General features: G+C 44.6%; 2 protein-coding genes and 2 long non-coding RNA genes across 5 annotated transcripts; all 4 read right to left on the reverse strand.

Annotated features, from left to right (window-relative positions):
• Positions 1–5,053: 5,053 nt before the first annotated feature.
• LOC149402445 (uncharacterized) lies at positions 5,054–8,083 on the reverse strand. Of its 2 annotated transcripts, XR_016296227.1 has the most exons (5): positions 7,593–8,083; positions 6,764–6,809; positions 6,509–6,673; positions 5,482–5,575; positions 5,054–5,332 (listed from the first exon to the last, which is right to left on the reverse strand). It is a non-coding gene; the product is annotated as an uncharacterized LOC149402445 (long non-coding RNA). The 2 variants fall into 2 exon arrangements; XR_016296226.1 differs by having other exon boundaries at positions 5,054–5,575; positions 7,593–8,078.
• A 393-nt stretch (positions 8,084–8,476) lies between these two features.
• Positions 8,477–9,545, reverse strand: LOC149402446 (uncharacterized). The gene is made up of 3 exons (XM_089608383.1): positions 9,286–9,545; positions 8,831–9,055; positions 8,477–8,765 (listed from the first exon to the last, which is right to left on the reverse strand). The coding sequence occupies exons 1-3, from the start codon at positions 9,543–9,545 to the stop codon at positions 8,477–8,479; spliced, it is 774 nt and encodes a 257-aa protein (XP_089464509.1).
• Positions 9,546–10,050: 505 nt separating this feature from the next.
• LOC149402447 (uncharacterized) lies at positions 10,051–11,645 on the reverse strand. The gene is made up of 5 exons (XM_089608384.1): positions 11,176–11,645; positions 10,852–10,921; positions 10,467–10,788; positions 10,287–10,370; positions 10,051–10,193 (listed from the first exon to the last, which is right to left on the reverse strand). Exons 1-5 carry the CDS (start codon positions 11,643–11,645, stop codon positions 10,051–10,053), a joined length of 1,089 nt encoding a protein of 362 aa, XP_089464510.1.
• Positions 11,646–13,281: 1,636 nt separating this feature from the next.
• LOC149402448 (uncharacterized) lies at positions 13,282–16,258 on the reverse strand. Its single transcript, XR_016296017.1, has 3 exons — positions 15,486–16,258; positions 14,402–14,702; positions 13,282–13,466 (listed from the first exon to the last, which is right to left on the reverse strand). It is a non-coding gene; the product is annotated as an uncharacterized LOC149402448 (long non-coding RNA).
• Between the last annotated feature and the right edge of the window lie 3,876 nt (positions 16,259–20,134).

Below are 20,134 nucleotides of genomic sequence, written 5' to 3' on the forward strand. Positions count from 1 at the left end.
TAACTAGGAAATTTGTTTCCAAACTTATAAAGACGATGTGCCAACTCCAAAAACTAAGTGGGATGGTTATACTTGTTGTTTGTAACCCATGATCCCCAACACTAATAAAAGAAGCAATTAACGTGAGACTAAGATTCACTCTTGTTGCCATCTCTTCAATGGGAGTACTCTATGGCGTTTTTGCTTCGATCATTGCTCAATGAGCTACGTTCGAGAGTGAGACGATGAAGACAAGGGCTCCTCTTGGGGGGTTGTTTTTTCAAAGTTGACCTTTTGGACTAAGTGGTTGGTTGCAAAGTTAGGCTCAATCCCTAGTAATCCTCCCTTGAGGCTTTGGGAAAGGATGTGAGTGATCAAACCAATTTAAAGGGTGGCTAGTCAAAATTGGTTTATTGACATCTTGGCTAAGCATTAATGATGTGTCATTTTCTTATAAATGGAGATTTGTTGCGGCCTTCTCTTGAGGGAGTAAATTATCGTTTAGCTTATAACACCTTTGGATTATATCAAGTCTTAAACAAACTTGAACCCTAAACCAAAGACTAAATCATAAACTTGTTTTAACTTAATTAAGAAACATGTCTCTCAACCTCTCTCGATCATCCTTTCCTCAAACAAACTCGAAAACAAAAACTACGTAGATTCGAAACATAACCTTGACATCGTCCTTACCATTAACAAGCACAAATGGGTACTCACCACACCCTATCCTCAAACGAATGATGATTTGACACAAGAGGAAAAAGACGCCTTGGGGGCCTGGCTCCGATCCGATGAGATTGTGAGGTGCTATATCTTAGCAGCGATGAACAATGTGTTGCAACAACAAAATCATGTTATCGAGACTGCCGCCGACATGCTCTACAATCTCCATGAGATGTTTGGAGGGCAAGGACGTCAAGCAAGGCAACAAGCGGTCCGACAGTTTATGATCTTCGAATCTCTCCCGAATCTTTCGATACCTTCAAGCTGAACTACTCCATGAAAAAGCTAGAGTACACTGTTACTGAGCTTATGAAGGAGTTTCACACTACTGAAGGTCTCACTAAGAGAAAGAGGAATCAAAGAGAGGCACATGCTAATGAGCACAAAGTCTCCACCTTTGGATCTAAGAAGAGACCTCACAAGGCCGATATGAAGACCTATCCTGCCTATCTCAAAGCAAAGGAACGTAGTATTGTATTAATTACCGAAGCATGCTAAGTAGCTGATAATTTATCAAAGTGGATTCTTGACTCCGCTGCTACTAACCATATTGGTTGTTCCTTGACTGGTTTCAAGAAAACCAAAAGCTTAGAGGAAGGTGACTTCTGTTTTAAATGGGGTGATAGGAGCCTGGTGTCTGCGAAGGTTGTAAGATTCGTGACTGTTGTCGCTCATTTTCGGACAACTATTTAGGAGCCCAAAGTGGTTAGACACAAGGCCGGACCAAGTGGTCTCACTTCGGCTCGAGCGTGTCGGACTTGGTATCCCAAGTCGTCCCTTAGCTGTGGATGAAGCTCACTTCGTCTCAGTACCTGAAAAGAAGTACAGAGTACGTGAACTACAAAGGGGAAACATAGGGGTTGCCTCTGTTTACCTCTCCGACGCTCAACATTAGCAGGATTGAGGTGGATATAGAGGGTTTGAGTGTTTAGAGGCCGAGACTTGAGAGAAACGAGTGAGTTACGAGTTCGACAGTGTTTCAGTACTCAAATTCAGATCACCTTTGGGAGAGGGCGGACCTCTTCATTTATAGGCGACCAAGGGGTGTTTGGGGAACCCCTTGGCCGTGGGAAGACCCTAGGGTCGGCCATTGGCCGGCCATGCCTAGGGTCGGCCATTGGCCGGCCATGCCCAGGGTCGGCCATTTGCCGGCCATGCCCAGGTCGGCCATCGGCCGGCCATACCCTAGGGTCGGCCATCGGCCGGCCATACCCTAGGGTCGGCCATCGGCCGGCCATACCTAGGGTAGGGTCGGCCATTGGCGGGGGATAGCTAGGGTCGGCCATTGGCCGGGGAGAGCTTTGCCGGCCGGTAGGGACTTGACCGGCCGGGAGTCGACCAGACAAGACATGGCCGGCCAGGAGCTTTCCGGATGGGACTTGGCCGGCCAGGAGTCAGCCGGACGGGACTTGACCGGCCGGGAGTCGACCGGACGGGACTTGGCCGGCCGGGAGTCAGCCGGACGGGACTTGACCGGCCGGGAGTCGACCGTACGGGACTTGGCCGGCCGGGAGTCGGCCAGACGGGACTTGGCCAGCTGGGAGTCAGTCGGACGGGACTTGACCGACCGGGAGTCGACTGGACGGGCCTTGGCCGGCCGGGAGGTGGCGTTGTGATTTTGCCCTTGTCGATCGTTGACGAGCCGACAACATTAGCCCCCCGAGTTTTCGGTTGAGCGTGGGTCGAGTTGAAACTCAAGAATCACGTTGATGCGTGGACTTCTGACGAACACTCTCGAGTTCGCAAGTGCGTCGCAGAAAGGCTTTTAACGCATCGCGAGGGATGGCTTTGGTGCGTCACGAGGGATGACTTTTATGCGTCGCGAGGGATGTATTTTGTGCATCACGAGGGACGACTCTTTCGCGTCGCGAGGGACGACTTTGGTGCGTCGCGAGGGACGGATAAAAGTCATCCCTCGTGATGCACCAAAGACGCCTACATGGCGCACCTAAGACGCCTACATGGCGCACCAAAGCCGTCCCTCGCGACGCACTTAAGACACCTACATGGCGCACCTAAGACGCCTACATGGCGCACGTAAGATGCCTACATGGCGCTACCACGTCGTCCCTCGTGACGCACCTAAGACGCCTCTGTGGCGCACCATAAGACATCCCAGAGATGCAGGCTGAAGTCGTCCCTCGTGACGCACCTAAGACGCCTACATGGCGCACCAAAGCCGTCTCTCACGACGCACCAAAGACGCCTACATGGCGCACCTAAGACGCCTACATGGCGCACTAAAACCGTCTCTCACGACGCGCTCTGAGTCACCACAAGGTGTTGCATGTGATGACTAATCACTGTTGGAATCGATCTAGGGTTTAAGAAAAAGTTTAACGCTTCGTTAAGCGGCGGAATTTTAAAAAATTTCTTTTTAAGTAAAACTAGTTTTTACTAACCTAGACAAGAGCATGTACATGTAAATAAAAACTAATATGAGCTATAAAAGTTACTAACCTTTCTTGAAGCTTGAACCTTGTAGAAGCTTTTGGAAAGTTGCAATGCTCGTCTCCCCTCGCAGCACGTCTCTCTTTCTTTCCTCGGCAACTCGAGCAACCACGAAAGTTTCTATCACTAAATCACTCGAAAAGAAGGAATCAGTGAGTGGGCACTTTTAAACACTACGACTTAAGAACGAGTCTCGAAGTCGCAGAGCTAAACACTAGGTCGAGTGAGGACCTAGGTGCCAAGACAAGAAAAATCGAAAATATAAACTAGAGAGAGAGAGAGGAAGGGGCGGCCAAGTCTAGAGAGAGAAACTCTCAATCTCTAAAACTTTGCATGAATGAAAAGTGTGGAATGAGGCTCCTATTTATAGGAGAGGTCTCACCTTCAATAAGGTAGTTTCCTCTTCTATAGAATATCACATATTCATGAGCCAATTTCCCTTTTCCTTCAAAGAGGTGCACGTCCAAGACAAAACAAGTAAGTCCCTGGATTTGTTTCCTCTTTTGTTTGCTTCTCTCTTGACCACATTTGGGCGCCCACCATGTTTCCTCTTAGAGGAAATTTGTTTCCTCTTTTTCTTTTGGCAAGTATCTTGATACATTTATGCACAAAATATTCTCTCTTCCTATGGGTATTATGGGCGCCTATCACCTTCTTGAAGGGGCTTCTAGAAGCTTTTCCATTTTGTTCATGACAACATGAAAAAGGCCCATTAAGAATTTTCAATAAAATTCTTATGAAATGAAATTAATCCACAAGGCCCAATTAATCATATTATGGCCGAGTGACATTAAGTCATCAAATGAACTTGTCAAAAAATTTATTGACATTCATTTCATCCTTTGTCTCAAAAGACAAAAATACCCTTTTGACTATTTTCATTCTTGTTTTGACTTAGCTTCCAGTTTAACTATTCCTATCGATGTGATTCGTGACAGTGACCTCATGGACCCAAATGAACAAAGCTTGAGCTAAACACTTGGACTCAAAAGTTCACAAACCTTTTCCAAGTTTAGCTTAATGCCAACTGACTCCACTAAAGAGCTGACACTGAAAATCTCTCGGTTAAAATGAATTTATTTTCTACTCAAGAATTCGACCTAATTATGATGAGCGGATCCACTGAATATTATCTATGCTACCCTTCATGAATGTCATCAGCTAGTCGGGATTTACTAAATTACCATTTTACCCTTCTAGCTGTTATTTCCTCAACTCCTTTGTCGCTTGTGAATAAGTTAGAAACAATGTATTGACGAGGAGCTAACAAGTCACATTGTTTCATCCAAAAGAGTCAGGACTCAATTTGGACACTGGCCAGTTCATTTATTCACACTCCAAGGAACAAAGCATGAGGTGACATACATTGCATTTCAGCAATCTTGTACATGAATTCCATATCTATGAGAACTTCACAAAGTTACTCATGACATACTCACAACTTAGTATTTCACCAATAGGCCCTGTTCGGAATGACATAGTGAGTCCGAACTCTGACTTTCTCAAATGAGAATACTAAGGTGTGAAATGGCATATCTCATTTCAGGATTAAGGTAAGCATGATGCAATTCATACATAGTGACTTCAAGACATAAGAGGTTAAATGGTTTGTTCTTATATTGTCTCTAGAAGTGCACTGGTCAATTCAGTACCTTCGGAAGATACCTAGAAGAACTATAGAGTCCCCAACTCTCAATGCCTCATAACCAGACATCATAGATTCTTCTAACAATCATACTGAGGTCAATAGTCATTTGACCCTAAGATTGCGAATATATCGTTTTAAGCAAACTACGAAGAGTTTGTTCATGCAAATCTACATTTGTCTCTTCGTAAGTTGTTAGGTTTGTTTATGGACTAAAAGACCAGGGTTTTATCATAAAGCTTCAGACAAGGAAGATTGAATGAACGTTTCAACTTTTTATTAATGAATAAGCAATTACAAGCAAGAGTCTTCGTAAGACTATATGACATCAAATGTACATAAATAGACACTACTACTCTTCTTGTGGGCACCATTGACAACAATCACGACGCACCTGAACCGCCATACAAGGCGTATGTCATGCCATCTTCGCCACCGCTGACTAAGCGCGATCGCACTCGCCTTCGGAGACTCCCTGTCACGACCCGCAAGCGATAGCTCGCCCACGAACCGCGACTGATCAACTCAAATCTGTACATAACTCATAATATAAACACATAAATTAAACATAATAAAATAGTTTGCGAAAATTCGGGGAAATTTTTCGCTTTTATAACTTAGAGTCTTATAGCGACTCCTATACAAATATGTTCCGGAACGTTTTAACAGAAGACACTAACCCCGATTAAGAAACCCCATAGCCCATAGGTCAAGGCAATACGCGCTCGGTCTCGGTCTTCAATCTCGTTTCCCGCTTACCAGCTTTTCCCTTATCTACATTACCAAAGGTCATAAAACTATGAGTCGATTGACTCAGTAAGTGGGAGTCTATCTATAAAGTAAAACGACTAATGCCATGTGACCTGCAAACAAATATACAAGAATGCAGAATGCAGATACATATGATTCAAGAGCATGCCACGTGGGGCCTCGCTCTACGCTATCACTTGCCATTCCACAAGGTTATACAACATCTCCTGCTACAACCCTTGGAATGACAAGAAGCCAACCTCAGACTTCGAGCAGTAGTCATCAGTAGCTTAAGTGTTTTAAGACTGTCTGGGATCCACTAGTGGTACCATCTTCATTTGGGCGCCGGCGCTACATGTCGTCATGACACAGCAAATGGGCTCGCCGGGGCGACCTTTCCCATTGCTAGAACGGGGTGCTCTCAGCAGCTCCCGTGGAGTACTAAGCGCAATCAGGACCGTCTTAGTCCTCAACATGAGTCGGAACTCGTGGGTACCACCGACAACATTATTTATTGTTTGGATACTCTAGCTTATAGAGTATACAACTAATTACAAACAGGAGAGCGTCTCGGGATAAATCCCGAAAGAATTATGGTTTCCCTTTCATGCTCGTTAAGTGTTTTAGATTGAAGACTCAGGATGTGACTCCCGGTACTTCTACCCTCGGCTCGAATCCGAGAGTCTAACATGCTCTCCTGTCACCTCCGATCTAGCCAAACTCTATGGTTAGCAGAGGGATCTAACAACAACAAAGCAACAACGTGGCTGGTTCAAGTTAGCGTTTGAACCTAACGGGCGTACCCGAACTAAGTTTTCAAGCAAGAGTGGCCGAAGCCTTAACTTTCAAGTTTATTCATTTTAGGGCTTTCACCTACTCTTGTTTACTAACAAATAAATGCACAAACAAACAGGGTTATTCCCTTGGTAAGTAGTTGACTTATATCTCCACACTTACCTGGAATAGCCAATGGCTTCGACTCGATAGTCTTGACGTTTCGTTTCGTGTTACCCGTCTGCGTACGCTCCTCGAGAGTACTTGGTCCATTGGTTATTCAAGACCGAGGCTTGACTTTAATTCCTCGTCAAATCTCACGTGTCGTCCCGATCCGTTCCCGTCACTCTGCATTTCCCAACATAACCAATACAACATTAAATTTTGCAGCCCCGAAACAAAATTCACGATCGAGGTTCGTCTTCGAGTTCTCGTTACATCTTCGAGCGTCTTCTCGGTTCGTACACGGTTCGCGCGTGTCTCGCTGCGAATCAAAACGTATACACAAAATTAATCCCAACTCGTATTCACAAACATGTACGAGACCCCGAGTCCCACGATAACCGATAAGTCTCAAATTCGATTTCCACACCATACGGTTTGATTGGCCGAGTGGTTTACGAAACTAAACCGTAAAAACACGACGTAACCATAAACAACAACCAGCCACAACAAGTCAACAAATACATAACTTGTCACAAAATTCACGGCCCGACCATTCGGCTCGTACTATTCAGACACTACTGAAAATTGAATCATAACTTTAGCTACACAAACTCAAATCAAACGATTCCAATTCCATGAGAAAGACAACTTCCGTAGCTTTCTAAAAACATATTATAAGACCAATTTCAAGAATCATAGCTATCTGAAAAACTATCCGAAATTTCCGGTCGCTGTTCTGGAAATTCACATTTCACAGCTTTGAGTACCAGATTTCAAAAATTCATAACTCTTCCAATACTCCACGGATTATTACGTTCTTGGTCATTTTAGAAACCCCATAACGTCTACTTTCAAGGAAAAATACTAACAAAAATAATATCAAAGTATATCGGACTGTCCACGTCCGTTTACTCTCAGATTTCGTCCAAAACCAAACCACACAAGAAAACGAGTTCAAACTTTCAATTCAAATCATCAACGTCACAAATCAAACCCCAACATCATCTAACCACAGCCAAAACCACAAATTCCAACCCGAAATCAAAAACCCCCAATTCTCCAAGAACCCTAGATTTCAATCCAACCAAGGAGAAGAAATTACCACTTCCAAACGTGAGATTAAGCTTCCTTGGCGAGTCACCACGCCTTCCCCGGCGTTTTCTTTTGCTCCGGCGTCCTTTCTCGGTCGGCGACCACGGCGGCTCAACGGCGGCGGCTCTTCTTGGCTGGTGGCGCGCGCGCACGGAGCTCGGACTCCATCTCCGTCGCTCACTCGCTCTCTCTCTCTCGGCTTCTCTCTCTCCCCCGATATCTCTCTCTCTCCCTCTCGGTCATCTTCTTCTTCTTTCTCTTTTCCTTTCTTTCTTCTCTTTTCTTTTTTTTTTCTTTCCTGCGTGTGGTCTTCTCTTTTTGGGCTGGTGGGTTTTGTCTTGCTCGGCTGGAGAGACTTAATGAGGAAGGCAATAGATGAGGATAAGTGATGAGTTGGCAATGCTAAACTTATCCTTCTATTTACAATCCAACCCTTTTTTTCTCCTTTTTGTTTCAAATGGGTCCAGAAAAATTGTTACAACTAAGTCCTCATCATATAATTATTTAATTAAATCCATAACCAAACGGATTATAATTATATGATTCAAACCGAGAATTTTCTCGTTCGTTCTCGATTAATTTAAATATATTCAAGGTTTCTCGGAAATAATTCTCGTCCTTGAGAATTTATTTCTTAAATTAAATTCCGACATATATCCTCGGAAAATAATTTATTATTCGAGGCGAACTCGATAAATCCTTTATTTATTCCGAGATTTTCCATTACCTTAAAATAATTTAAATTAACTCGATAAACTTATACGTCCATCATTCACTCATTAATTTAATTGTAACAAACGGAAGCTCGTTTATTCAACGTAAATTACAAACGGCGAGATTCAAAAGTTATCCTTTATAATCCCTACCCCCTTAAAAGAGTTTCGTCCTCGAAACTTAAAACAGAGCAGGGTACTTCTTTTGCATCTCACTCTCGAGCTCCCAGGTAGTTTTTCCTACAACATGCCTCTTCCACAAAACCCTTACCAAAGGGATGGTTTTCTTCCTTAAAACTTTATCCTTGCGATCAAGAATCGCAACGGCTGGCTCTTCATATCTGACTTCAGGAGAGATTTCAACCTCTTGCTCTTGTAGAACATGCGAAGGGTCAGACACGTACTTCTGTAGCATGGACACGTGAAACACGTCATGAAGGTTGGACATGGACGGCGGTAAGCTGTCTTGCCTACACGCTCAAGAACCTCAAAAGGTCCAACATACTTCGGACTGAGCTTTCCCTTCTTCCCAAACCTCATATCTCCTCGCATGGGTGAGATCATCATAAAAACTTTATTTCCTGCTTCAAACTCTAAAGGCCTTATACGCCTGTCAGCGTAGTTTTTCCGACAACTCTGGGACGTTTTCATTCGAGCTTGGATTTTCTTAACCGCTTCTATGGTCTGCTCTAGCATTTCAGGTCCAATAAACTTGCTCTCACCAGCTCCATCCCAGTGAACTGGAGAGCGACACTTCCGCCTATACAAAGCTTCATACGACGCCCAATTGTCGCTTGATAGCTTTTGTTGTATGATAGCTTAACTAGCGGAAGATAACGACTTCACGAGCCCTGTAAGTCTAAAACACAAGCTCGGAGCATGTCTTCCAACACTTGGATCGTTCGTTCGCTTTGACCATCGTTTTGCAGGTGAAAAACAGTACTAAACTTTAGGCGAGTCCCTAGGTTCTCTTGAAATCTCTTCCAAAACCTGGATGTGAAGCGAGCATCACGGTCAGAAACAATCGAGCTAGGAACCTCATGGAGACGTACAATCTCTTTTATGTAGAATTCAGCGAGCTTATTCACGGTGTGAGTGGTTTTGATGGGCAGGAAATGAGCTAATTTGGTCAATCTGCCAACAATGACCCATACTGAGTCGTGTCCAGTTGTGGTTTTTGGCAATCCTGACACAAAATTCATCGTTATCTGCTCCCACTTCCACTGTGGAATCTCTAGTGGTTGCAGCATTCCAGCTGGTTTCTTATGTTATGCCTTAACTTGTTGACAAGTTATGCACTTTTGGACAAACTCAGCTATGTCTTTCTTCATTCCTGGCCACCAATACACCTTTCTCAAGACTCGATACATCTTTGCCACGCCTAGATGTACCGAATATGGTGTCCTGTGAGCTTCTTCCATTAACTGCTTCCTGACTTCCTCGTTGGAAGGCACACAAACTCTTCCGTTGCACCTTAGAATCTCGTTCTCATCCAACTTGAAGTCACCCTGTTTACCGTTTTGTGGTCTGTATAGATGTCTCAATGGACTCCGTACAGGTAGTGTCGTCATATCTTGACTGCAAACACTACTGCAGCAAGTTCTAGATTATGTGTAGGATATCGGGTTTCGTAATCCTTCAGCTGATGGTATCCCGAACGCAAGTCAATCTTCGAGAACACTGTCGCTCCTGACAGTTGATCAAAAAGATCTGCGATCCATGGCAACGGATACTTGTTCTCGATCGTTACTTTATTCAACCCGCGGTAGTTAATACATAGCCGTGATGAACCGTCAGCCTTTTAACGAACAAGACATGCGCTCCCCAAGGTGAATGGCTCGGTCGTATGAACCCTTTGTCAAGCAACTCTTGTAGCTGCCTCTTGAGTTCCTTCAACTCTGCCAAAGCCATACGATATGGAGCTTTCGATATCAGAGCTGTACCTGGAATGAGCTCTATGTTGAATTCAACTTCTCAATTAGGAGGTAGACTTGGAAGATCTTCAGGGAAAATATCAAGGAAATCTCTAGCAACTGGAATCCCATACGGCTGTGGCCTGAGTGTCTTCGTGACATCTGCCACACTTGCAAGGTAACCAGCACATCCCTAAAGCATCATCTTCACGGCCTTCAGCGCCGATACGATCGGAAAACTCGATTTCTAAGAGGAACCTTGGAACTGCAGCGGTCCAAGTCCTAGGTTCTGGAACAGAACTGATTTCCCTCGGCAATCTATGATTGCACGGTGCATACTCAACCAATCCATTCCAAGGATTACGTCATAGTCCACCATTTCCAATTCTATCAAGTGTGCTTCCATTATCCAATCATGAACTCGGATGGGCACATCTCTATACCAGCATAACGACCGGTACTTTTCTCCAGAAGGCGTAGCCGTAACAAACGGGTACGAGACCTCCTTCTGATGCTCACCGAACTGGTCAGACTTTCTTGATGTGATGAATGAATGCGTGGCTTCTGCACCTATCAATGCCTATGTAGAGAAGGAATCCACGAAAATCTGACTTGTGACAGCGGTGGACGACCCTGCTCATACTTCATCTTCACGGATGGAAAAGACTCTGGCATTAGCTTTCGGCGCTCTTTGGGTGCAGGGGTCTTTACTTCTGGATTCTCACATACCCGAGACAGATGACCCTATTTCCCGCATCTGAAACACACCAGCGCACGAGCATCACACTCTCCCTCGTGCGATCTACCACACCTTCGGCACATGGGCGACTGATTGCTTCCAGAGGTCATAGGCTTCTTACTAGGCGGCCCTGACCGTCCGCTATCTTTTCGGCTTTTGGTATGGTTCACCGACAGTGATCAGTTTCCAGAACTTACATGAGGTCAATAACTCGAGCCTTGCTGGGACCTCATTCCGTCTCTTTGCTGCGGCCGACTCTCCCATCTCGATTGGGTTCTGAATCTTTTCCTTGATTCACTATGCTTAGGGCCAGCAGCTTTATAAGGTGTTGCAGCAGTTGGTTCTGGTGCAGGAGTCCGATCAACCTCGCGCCAACCAGCAATCCGCAAAGCTCTTTGCACGGCGTTGGCGTAAGAGCGAGGTCCATCATCGCCGCTATCCGCTTGGCTCACGATATCCACGTTGAGCCCATGCATGTATTTCATCTTCCTAGCCTGATCAATAGGGACTAGGGAAGAAGCGAACCTTGCTAACGTGTCGAACTCTGTCGTATACTCTGATACTGACATTGAACCTTGTCGTAGGCTCATAAACTCGCGTACCTTCTTCGATAGGTTAGGTTCACTCAGGTACTTCCCATGGAACAGATTGAGGAAATGGACCCACGTCATGGAGTGGACATCCTCAGATGACGCCATCACCTCCCATCAGCCCCTAGCCTCATCTTCCAGCTGATTATGACGCAAGCCACTCACTCTGTATTAGATAGCTGCATAAAGTTGAGGATCTGCTGCATCTTCTTGATCCAATTCCCAAATGCAGCTGGATCAACATTGCCTCCAAACGTCGGAGGTTTTTTTTTTTTTTTTTTTTTTTTTGCTTACAAAATCTCTCGTACACAGGCTTGCCCACTGAAGGGCCGACGTCAGGAATCAGGAGGTTAAGCTCTTCAAGAGGATCCACATGCACTGGCTGTGGATTCTCACGTCGTTCTCCAGGAATTGGAGGCGTTGGGTGCTGTTGAGACGGCGCGTTCAACCTTGTTGAGTTCCGCGATCGTGTGGTTATGCTCTTCTAGCTGCTGCGCGAACCTCCGATTCATCTCATCTCTCTGGGTTGCGTCGGCACCTTGTCTCTCCAGCATGCGTCTGATCTCCGTGAGATCCGCCGCTGTAACATACTCGGCATTAGACGGGTCTTGTCTAGGCCCCATGCCTACTCAATTCTACACATGGAATTGGGCATGGTTAAAATCCTAGTCACATCATCGAGAATGCATAACCAACCTGGACTAGCCTCTCAAGGCCTAGTCAAACAAGACTTAAGCACAAAATGCTAGTTCTCTCGTTACACACACAAAGCAACCACTCTCGTGGTTGACAAGCAAACGTCTACGCAGCTGGGTCGTTCGAAGGCTCAGCGGGATCCTCCTCGGAATCTCCCTCGTCACAGTCAACCTTCTCGTCATCATGCGGAACAACCACCGGAAAAACAATCATCGGGGGTAAGGTACTCATATACCACATCGCGTCACGACGAGGAATTCAGTCTGCATTCAAAGACAGCGAACAAGGGACAATCAGATTCCAGCGTCAGATATTGGAGCTCTACACATAGCTCCCAATACTCGATACCTCGCTGGAGTCTATCCTCGAGCACATCGGACACCAATCCACAATTTCTTGGACAAGTCGGTCTCCATATCGGACAACCGATTCAATCCCAAGCCGGTAGAATTCGTAAGTTGCTCCTCACACTCGTCCCCCTCTCCTGGCCCCAACGTGTATTGTATCACCTTCTGGAACATCTCACAATCTCGGCTGATAATACCGTCAGCGGTGAAACGAGTCCATCGACTCAACATTGGCTAATAAGGAGGGGTCATCGCGATATTCGTACTGCAGCAGTGAAACGTCGAGATGACACTCATCCACTCACAAGTCAGACCGATCCACCGGCCCCTAAGTGATGGTGCCTCTCACGACACTGAACGTACTTGCGGTCGAAGGAATTCACGTGATCGCATCGCGGTACAGACGAATCTCATCGGGGAGGAGAGATCTAACTCCTAGCAATTCATCCTGCATCATGTCGAACCTATCTCTAGACAGGTCGACTCTAAGCACAACACTATCACATGGCATACTCGCGACCTATACCGAGAACGCGTATCCCAAGTCTACAGAAACGTCTAAACCTGGGGCTCTGATACCACAAAATTTGTCGCGACCCGCAAGCGATAGCTCGCCCACGAACCGCGACTGATCAACTCAAATCTGTACATAACTCATAATATAAACACATAAATTAAACATAATAAGATAGTTTGCGAAAATTCGGGGAAATTTTTCGCTTTTATAACTTAGAGTCTTATAGCGACTCCTATACAAATATGTTCCGGAACGTTTTAACAGAAGACACTAACCCCGATTAAGAAACCCCATAGCCCATAGGTCAAGGCAATATGCGCTCGGTCTCGGTCTTCAATCTCGTTTCCCGCTTACCAGCTTTTCCCTTATCTACATTACCAAGGGTCATAAAACTATAAGTCGATTGACTCAGTAAGTGGGAGTCTATCTATAAAGTAAAACGACTAATGCCATGTGACGTGCAAACAATAATACAAGAATGCAGAATGCAGATACATATGATTCAAGAGCATGCCTAACGTGGGGCCTCGCTCTACGCTATCACTTGCCATTCCACAAGGTTATACAACATCCCCTGCTACAACCCTTGGAATGACAAGAAGCCAACCTCAGACTTCGAGCAGTAGTCATCAGTAGCTTAAGTGTTTTAAGACTGTCTGGGATCCACTAGTGGTACCATCTTCATTTGGGCGCCGGCGCTACATGTCCTCATGACACAGCAAATGGGCTCGCCGGGGTGACCTTTCCCATTGCTAGAACGGGGTGCTCTCAGCAGCTCCCGTGGAGTACTCAGCGCCATCAGGACCGTCTTAGTCCTCAACACGAGTCGGAACTCGTGGGTACCACCGACAACATTATTTATTGTTTGGATACTCTAGCTTATAGAGTATACAACTAATTACAAACAGGAGAGCGTCTCGGGATAAATCCCGAAAGAATTATGGTTTCCCTTTCATGCTCGTTAAGTGTTTTAGATTGAAGACTCAGGATGTGACTCCCGGTACTTCTACCCTCGGCTCGAATCCGAGAGTCTAACATGCTCTCCTGTCACCTCCGATCTAGCCAAACTCTATGGTTAGCAGAGGGATCTAACAACAACAAAGCAACAACGTGGCTGGTTCAAGTTAGGGTTTGAACCTAACGGGCGTATCCGAACTAAGTTTTCAAGCAAGAGTGGCCGAAGCCTTAACTTTCAAGTTTATTCATTTTAGGGCTTTCACCTACTCTTGTTTACTAACAAATAAATGCACAAACAAACAGGGTTATTCCCTTGGTAAGTAGTTGACTTATATCTCCACACTTACCTGGAATAGCCAATGGCTTCGACTCGATAGTCTTGACGCTTCGTTTCGTGTTACCCGTCGGCGTACGCTCCTCGAGAGTACTTGCTCCATTGGTTATTCAAGACCGAGGCTTGACTTTAATTCCTCGTCAAATCTCACGTGTCGTCCCGATCCGTTCCCGTCACTCTGCATTTCCCAACATAACCAATACAACATTAAATTTCGCAGCCCCGAAACAAAATTCACGATCGAGGTTCGTCTTCGAGTTCTCGTTACATCTTCGAGCGTCTTCTCGGTTCGTACACGGTTCGCGCGTGTCTCGCTGCGAATCAAAACGTATACACAAAATTAATCCCAACTCGTATTCACAAACATGTACGAGACCCCGAGTCCCACGATAACCGATAAGTCTCAAATTCGATTTCCACACCATACGGTTTGATTGGCCGAGTGGTTTACGAAACTAAACCGTAAAAACACGACGTAACCATAAACAACAACCAGCCACAACAAGTCAACAAATACATAACTTGTCACAAAATTCACGGCCCGACCATTCGGCTCGTACTATTCAGACACTACTGAAAATTGAATCATAACTTTAGCTACACAAACTCAAATCAAACGATTCCAATTCCATGAGAAAGACAACTTCCGTAGCTTTCTAAAAACATATTATAAGACCAATTTCAAGAATCATAGCTATCTGAAAAACTATCCGAAATTTCCGGTCGCTGTTCTGGAAATTCACATTTCACAGCTTTGAGTACCAGATTTCAAAAATTCATAACTCTTCCAATACTCCACGGATTATTACGTTCTTGGTCATTTTAGAAACCCCATAACGTCTACTTTCAAGGAAAAATACTAACAAAAATAATATCAAAGTATATCGGACTGTCCACGTCCGTTTACTCTCAGATTTCGTCCAAAACCAAACCACACAAGAAAACGAGTTCAAACTTTCAATTCAAATCATCAACGTCACAAATCAAACCCCAACATCATCTAACCACAGCCAAAACCACAAATTCCAACCCGAAATCAAAAACCCCCAATTCTCCAAGAACCCTAGATTTCAATCCAACCAAGGAGAAGAAATTACCACTTCCAAACGTGAGATTAAGCTTCCTTGGCGAGTCACCACGCCTTCCCCGGCGTTTTCTTTTGCTCCGGCGTCCATTCTCGGTCGGCGACCACGGCGGCTCAACGGCGGCGGCTCTTCTTGGCTGGTGGCGCGCGCGCACGGAGCTCGGACTCCATCTCCGTCGCTCACTCGCTCTCTCTCTCTCGGCTTCTCTCTCTCCCCCGATATCTCTCTCTCTCCCTCTCGGTCATCTTCTTCTTCTTTCTCTTTTCCTTTCTTTCTTCTCTTTTCTTTTTTTTTTCTTTCCTGCGTGTGGTCTTCTCTTTTTGGGCTGGTGGGTTTTGTCTTGCTCGGCTGGAGAGACTTAATGAGGAAGGCAATAGATGAGGATAAGTGATGAGTTGGCAATGCTAAACTTATCCTTCTATTTACAATCCAACCCTTTTTTTCTCCTTTTTGTTTCAAATGGGTCCAGAAAAATTGTTACAACTAAGTCCTCATCATATAATTATTTAATTAAATCCATAACCAAACGGATTATAATTATATGATTCAAACCGAGAATTTTCTCGTTCGTTCTCGATTAATTTAAATATATTCAAGGTTTCTCGGAAATAATTCTCGTCCTTGAGAATTTATTTCTTAAATTAAATTCCGACATATATCCTCGGAAAATAATTTATTATTCGAGGCGAACTCGATAAATCCTTTATTTATTCCGAGATTTTCCATTACCTTAAAATAATTTAAATTAACTCGATAAACTTATACGTCCATCATTCACTCATTAATTTAATTGTAACAAACGGAAGCTTGTTTATTCAACGTAAATTACAAATGGCGAGATTCAAAAGTTATCCTTTACACTCCCCATTCCATGCGATCTAATTGAAGCTGCTCGCAAAGACTCGCGAACTCCGCCTCTTAGCAAGAACTTCTCTCGGCCTTAGCTAGCTGAGACTTCGCTCGAGCAAGCTCATCGAGTCGAGCAAGCTCCTCAAGTCCCAGGTGACGAATGAGGTCGTGTAGAATCTTCTCGAGTCGAGCCCTGCTCCTCGAGTCAAGTCGTTGTCCTCGAGTCGAGCCTTGCTCCCCGAGTCAAATCATTCTCCTCGAGTCGAGCCCCGCTCCTCGAGTCGAGTCATTTTCCTCGAGTCGAGCTTCGCTCCTTGAGTCGAGTCTTTCTCCTCGAAGTCGAGCTTTGCTCCTTGAGTCGAGTCATTCTCCTCGAAGTCGAGCCTCGCTCCTCGAGTCGAGTTATTCTCCTCAAGTCGAGCTTTGCTCCTCGAGTCGAGTCATTCTCCTCGAGTCGAGCTTCGCTCCTTGAGTCGAGTCTTTCTCCTCGAAGTCGAGCTTCGCTCCTTGAGTCGAGTCATTCTCCTCGAAGTCGAGCCTTGCTCCTCGAGTCGAGTCATTCTCCTCAAGTCGAGCTTCGCTCCTCGAGTCAAATCACCGTCCTCCTCGAGTCGAGACTCGAGGAAGTCATTCTCCTCGAGTAGAGCTTCACTCCTTGAGTCGAGTCATTCTCCTCGGGTCGAATCTTGCTCCTCGAGTCGAGTCATTCTCCTTGAAGTCGAGCCTCGCTCCTCAAGTCGAGTCATTCTCCTCAAGTTAAGCTTCGCTCCTCGAGTTGAATCACCGTCCTCCTCGAGTCGAGCCTCGCTCCTCGAGTCGAGTCATTCTCCTCGAGTAGAGCTTCGCTCCTTGAGTCGAGTCATTCTCCTCGGGTCGAATCTTGCTCCTCGAGTCGAGTCATTCTCCTCGAAGTCGAACCTTGCTCCTCGAGTCGAGTCATTCTCCTCAAGTCGAGCTTCGCTTCTAGAGTCAAATCACCGTCCTCCTCGAGTCGAGCCTCGCTCCTCGAGTCGAGTCATTCTCCTCGAGTAGAGCTTTGCTCCTTGAGTCGAGTCACTCTCCTCGAGTCGAGCCTTGCTCCTCGGGATGAGTCATTCTCCTCGAGTCGAGCTTCGCTCCTTGAGTCGAGTCATTCTCCTCGAAGTCGAGCGTCGCTCCTCGAGTCGAGTCATTCTCCTCAAGTCGAGCTTCGCTCCTCGAGTCAAATCACTGTCCTCAAATCGAGCCTTGCTCTTCGAGTTGAGCCATTCTCCTCGAATCGAGTTGCGCTCCTCGAGCAAACACCCGGAGCGACCTGAAGAACAGGTTAGCCAAAGTAGAGACCCGCGTTATGTTGGAATCGATCTAGGGTTTAAGAAAATAATTAACGCTTCGGTAAGCGGCGGAATTTTAAAAATTTTCTTTTACAAGTAAAACAGTTTTTACTAACCTAGACAAGTGCAAGTACATGTAATTAAAAACCAATATGCGCTAGAAGTTTACTAACCGTTCTTGAAGCTTGAACTTTGAAGAAGCTTGTGGAAAGTTTGCAACGCTCGTCTCCCCTCGCAGCACGTCTCTCTTTCTTTCCTCGGCACCTCGAGCAAGCACGAAAGTTTCTATCACTAAATCACTCGAAAAGAAGGAATCAGTGAGTGGGCACTTTTAAACACTACGACTTAAGAACGAGTCTCGAAGTCGCAGAGCTAAACACTAGGTCGAGTGAGGACCTAGGTGCCAAGACAAGAAAAAATTGAAAATAAACTAGAGAGAGAGAGAGAGGATTTTCGGCCACAAGTTCTAGAGAGAGAGTCTCTCAAATCTCTTAAACTTCGATGAATGAAATGTGAGGAAATGAGGCTCCTATTTATAGGAGAGGTCTCACCTTCAATAAGGTAGTTTCCTCTTCTATAGAATATCACATATTCATGAGCAATTTCCTCTTTTTTCCCTTTGAGACACTCGGCCAACTCAAGGCTTCTAGAAGCCTTGATTTGTTTCCTATTTTGTTTAAGGCCTTGACTTGTCTCTCACTTGGCCGATTCCCACTTTCCTCTTGGAGGAAATTTGTTTCCTCTTTTTCTTTTGGCAAGTATCTAAATACATTTATGCACAAAATAAACTCTCCTATTTCTCTATTAGGGTAGGCGCCCAAGTCTCTCTAGAAGGAGCTTCTAGAAGCTTCTTCATTTGTTCATGACAACATGAGAAAGGCCCATTAAGAATTTTCAATAAAATTCTCATGAAATGAAATTAATTCACAAGGCCCAGTTAATCATATTATGGGCGAGTGACATTAAGTCATCAAATGAACTTGTCAAAATTTATTGACATCCATTTCATCCTTATGTCTCAAACGACAAAAATACCCTTTCGACAATTTTCGTTCTTGTTTTGACTTAGCTTCCAGTTTAACAATTCCTATCGATGTGATTCGTGAAAGTGACCTCATGGACCCAAATGAACAAAGCTTGAGCTAAACACTTGGACTCAAAAGTTCACAAACCTTTTCCAAGTTTAGCTTAATGCCAACTGACTCCACTAAAGAGCTGACACTGAAAATCTCTCGGTTCAAATGAATTTATTTTCTACTCAAGAATTCGACCTAATTATGATGAGCGGATCCACTGAATATTATCTATGTTTACCCTTCATGAATGTCATCAGCTAGTCGGGATTTACTAAATTACCATTTTACCCTTCTAGCTGTTATTTCCTCAACTCCTTTGTCGCTTGTGAATAAGTTAGAAACAATGTATTGACGAGGAACTAACAAGTCACATTGTTTCATCCAAAAGAGTCAGGACTCAATTTGGACACTGGCTAGTTTATTTATTCACATTACAAGGAACAAAGCATGAGGTGATATACATTGCATTTCAGCAATCTTGTACATGAATTCCATATCTATGAGAACTTCACAAAGTTACTCATGACATTCTCACAACTTAGTACGTCACCAATAGGCCCTGTTCGGAATCACATAGTGATTCCGAACTCTGACTTTCTCAAATGAGAATACGTAAGTTGTGAAATGGCATGTCTCATTTCAGGATTAAGGTAAGCACGATGCAATTCATACGTAGTGACTTCGAGACATAAGAGGTTAAATGGTTTGTTCTTATTTTGTCTCTAGAAGTGCACTGGTCAATTCAGCACCTTCGGAAGATACCTAGAAGAACTATAGAGTCTCCAACTCTTAATGCCTCACAACCAGACATCATAGATTCTCCTAACAATCATACTAAGGTCAATAGTACTTTGACCCTTAGATTGCGAATATATCGTTTTAAGCAAACTACGAAGAGTTTGTTCATGCAAATCTACATTTGTCTCTTCGTAAGTTGTTTAGTTTGTTTATGGACTAAAAGACTAAGGTTTTATCATAAAGCTTTAGACAAGGAAGATTGAATGAATGTTTCAACTTTTATTAATAAATAAGCAGTTACAAGCAAGAGGCTTCGTAAGACTATATGACATCAAATGTACATAAATACACACTACAACTCTTCTTGTGGGCACCATTGACAACAAACTCCCACTTGACTCAAAGAAGATGTGTGTAGTCGTTCATGCCTCATCCCTCTCGATGTTGGTCGAGGACCTTGTTCGCTAGGGCCTTGGTGAATGAATCTGCCAGAGATCTACTTCACCTCCACATCTCCGCGCTGCGCGATCTCTCGAATCAAATGGTATTTTCTCTCAATATGCTTAGAGCGCTTATGGCTTCGAGGTTCCTTTGAGTTAGCGACAACCCCACTATTATCACAATAAAGGGTCATGGGCTCGTCGAGGCTTGGAACAACTTCCAAATACTTAAGGAATTTTCTAAG

The sequence above is a fragment of the Urtica dioica genome, chromosome 3, assembly GCF_054948205.1.
Source record: "Urtica dioica subsp. dioica isolate 48M chromosome 3, U.dioica_male_clone48M_v1_H2, whole genome shotgun sequence".
Lineage (NCBI taxonomy): Eukaryota > Viridiplantae > Streptophyta > Magnoliopsida > Rosales > Urticaceae > Urtica > Urtica dioica.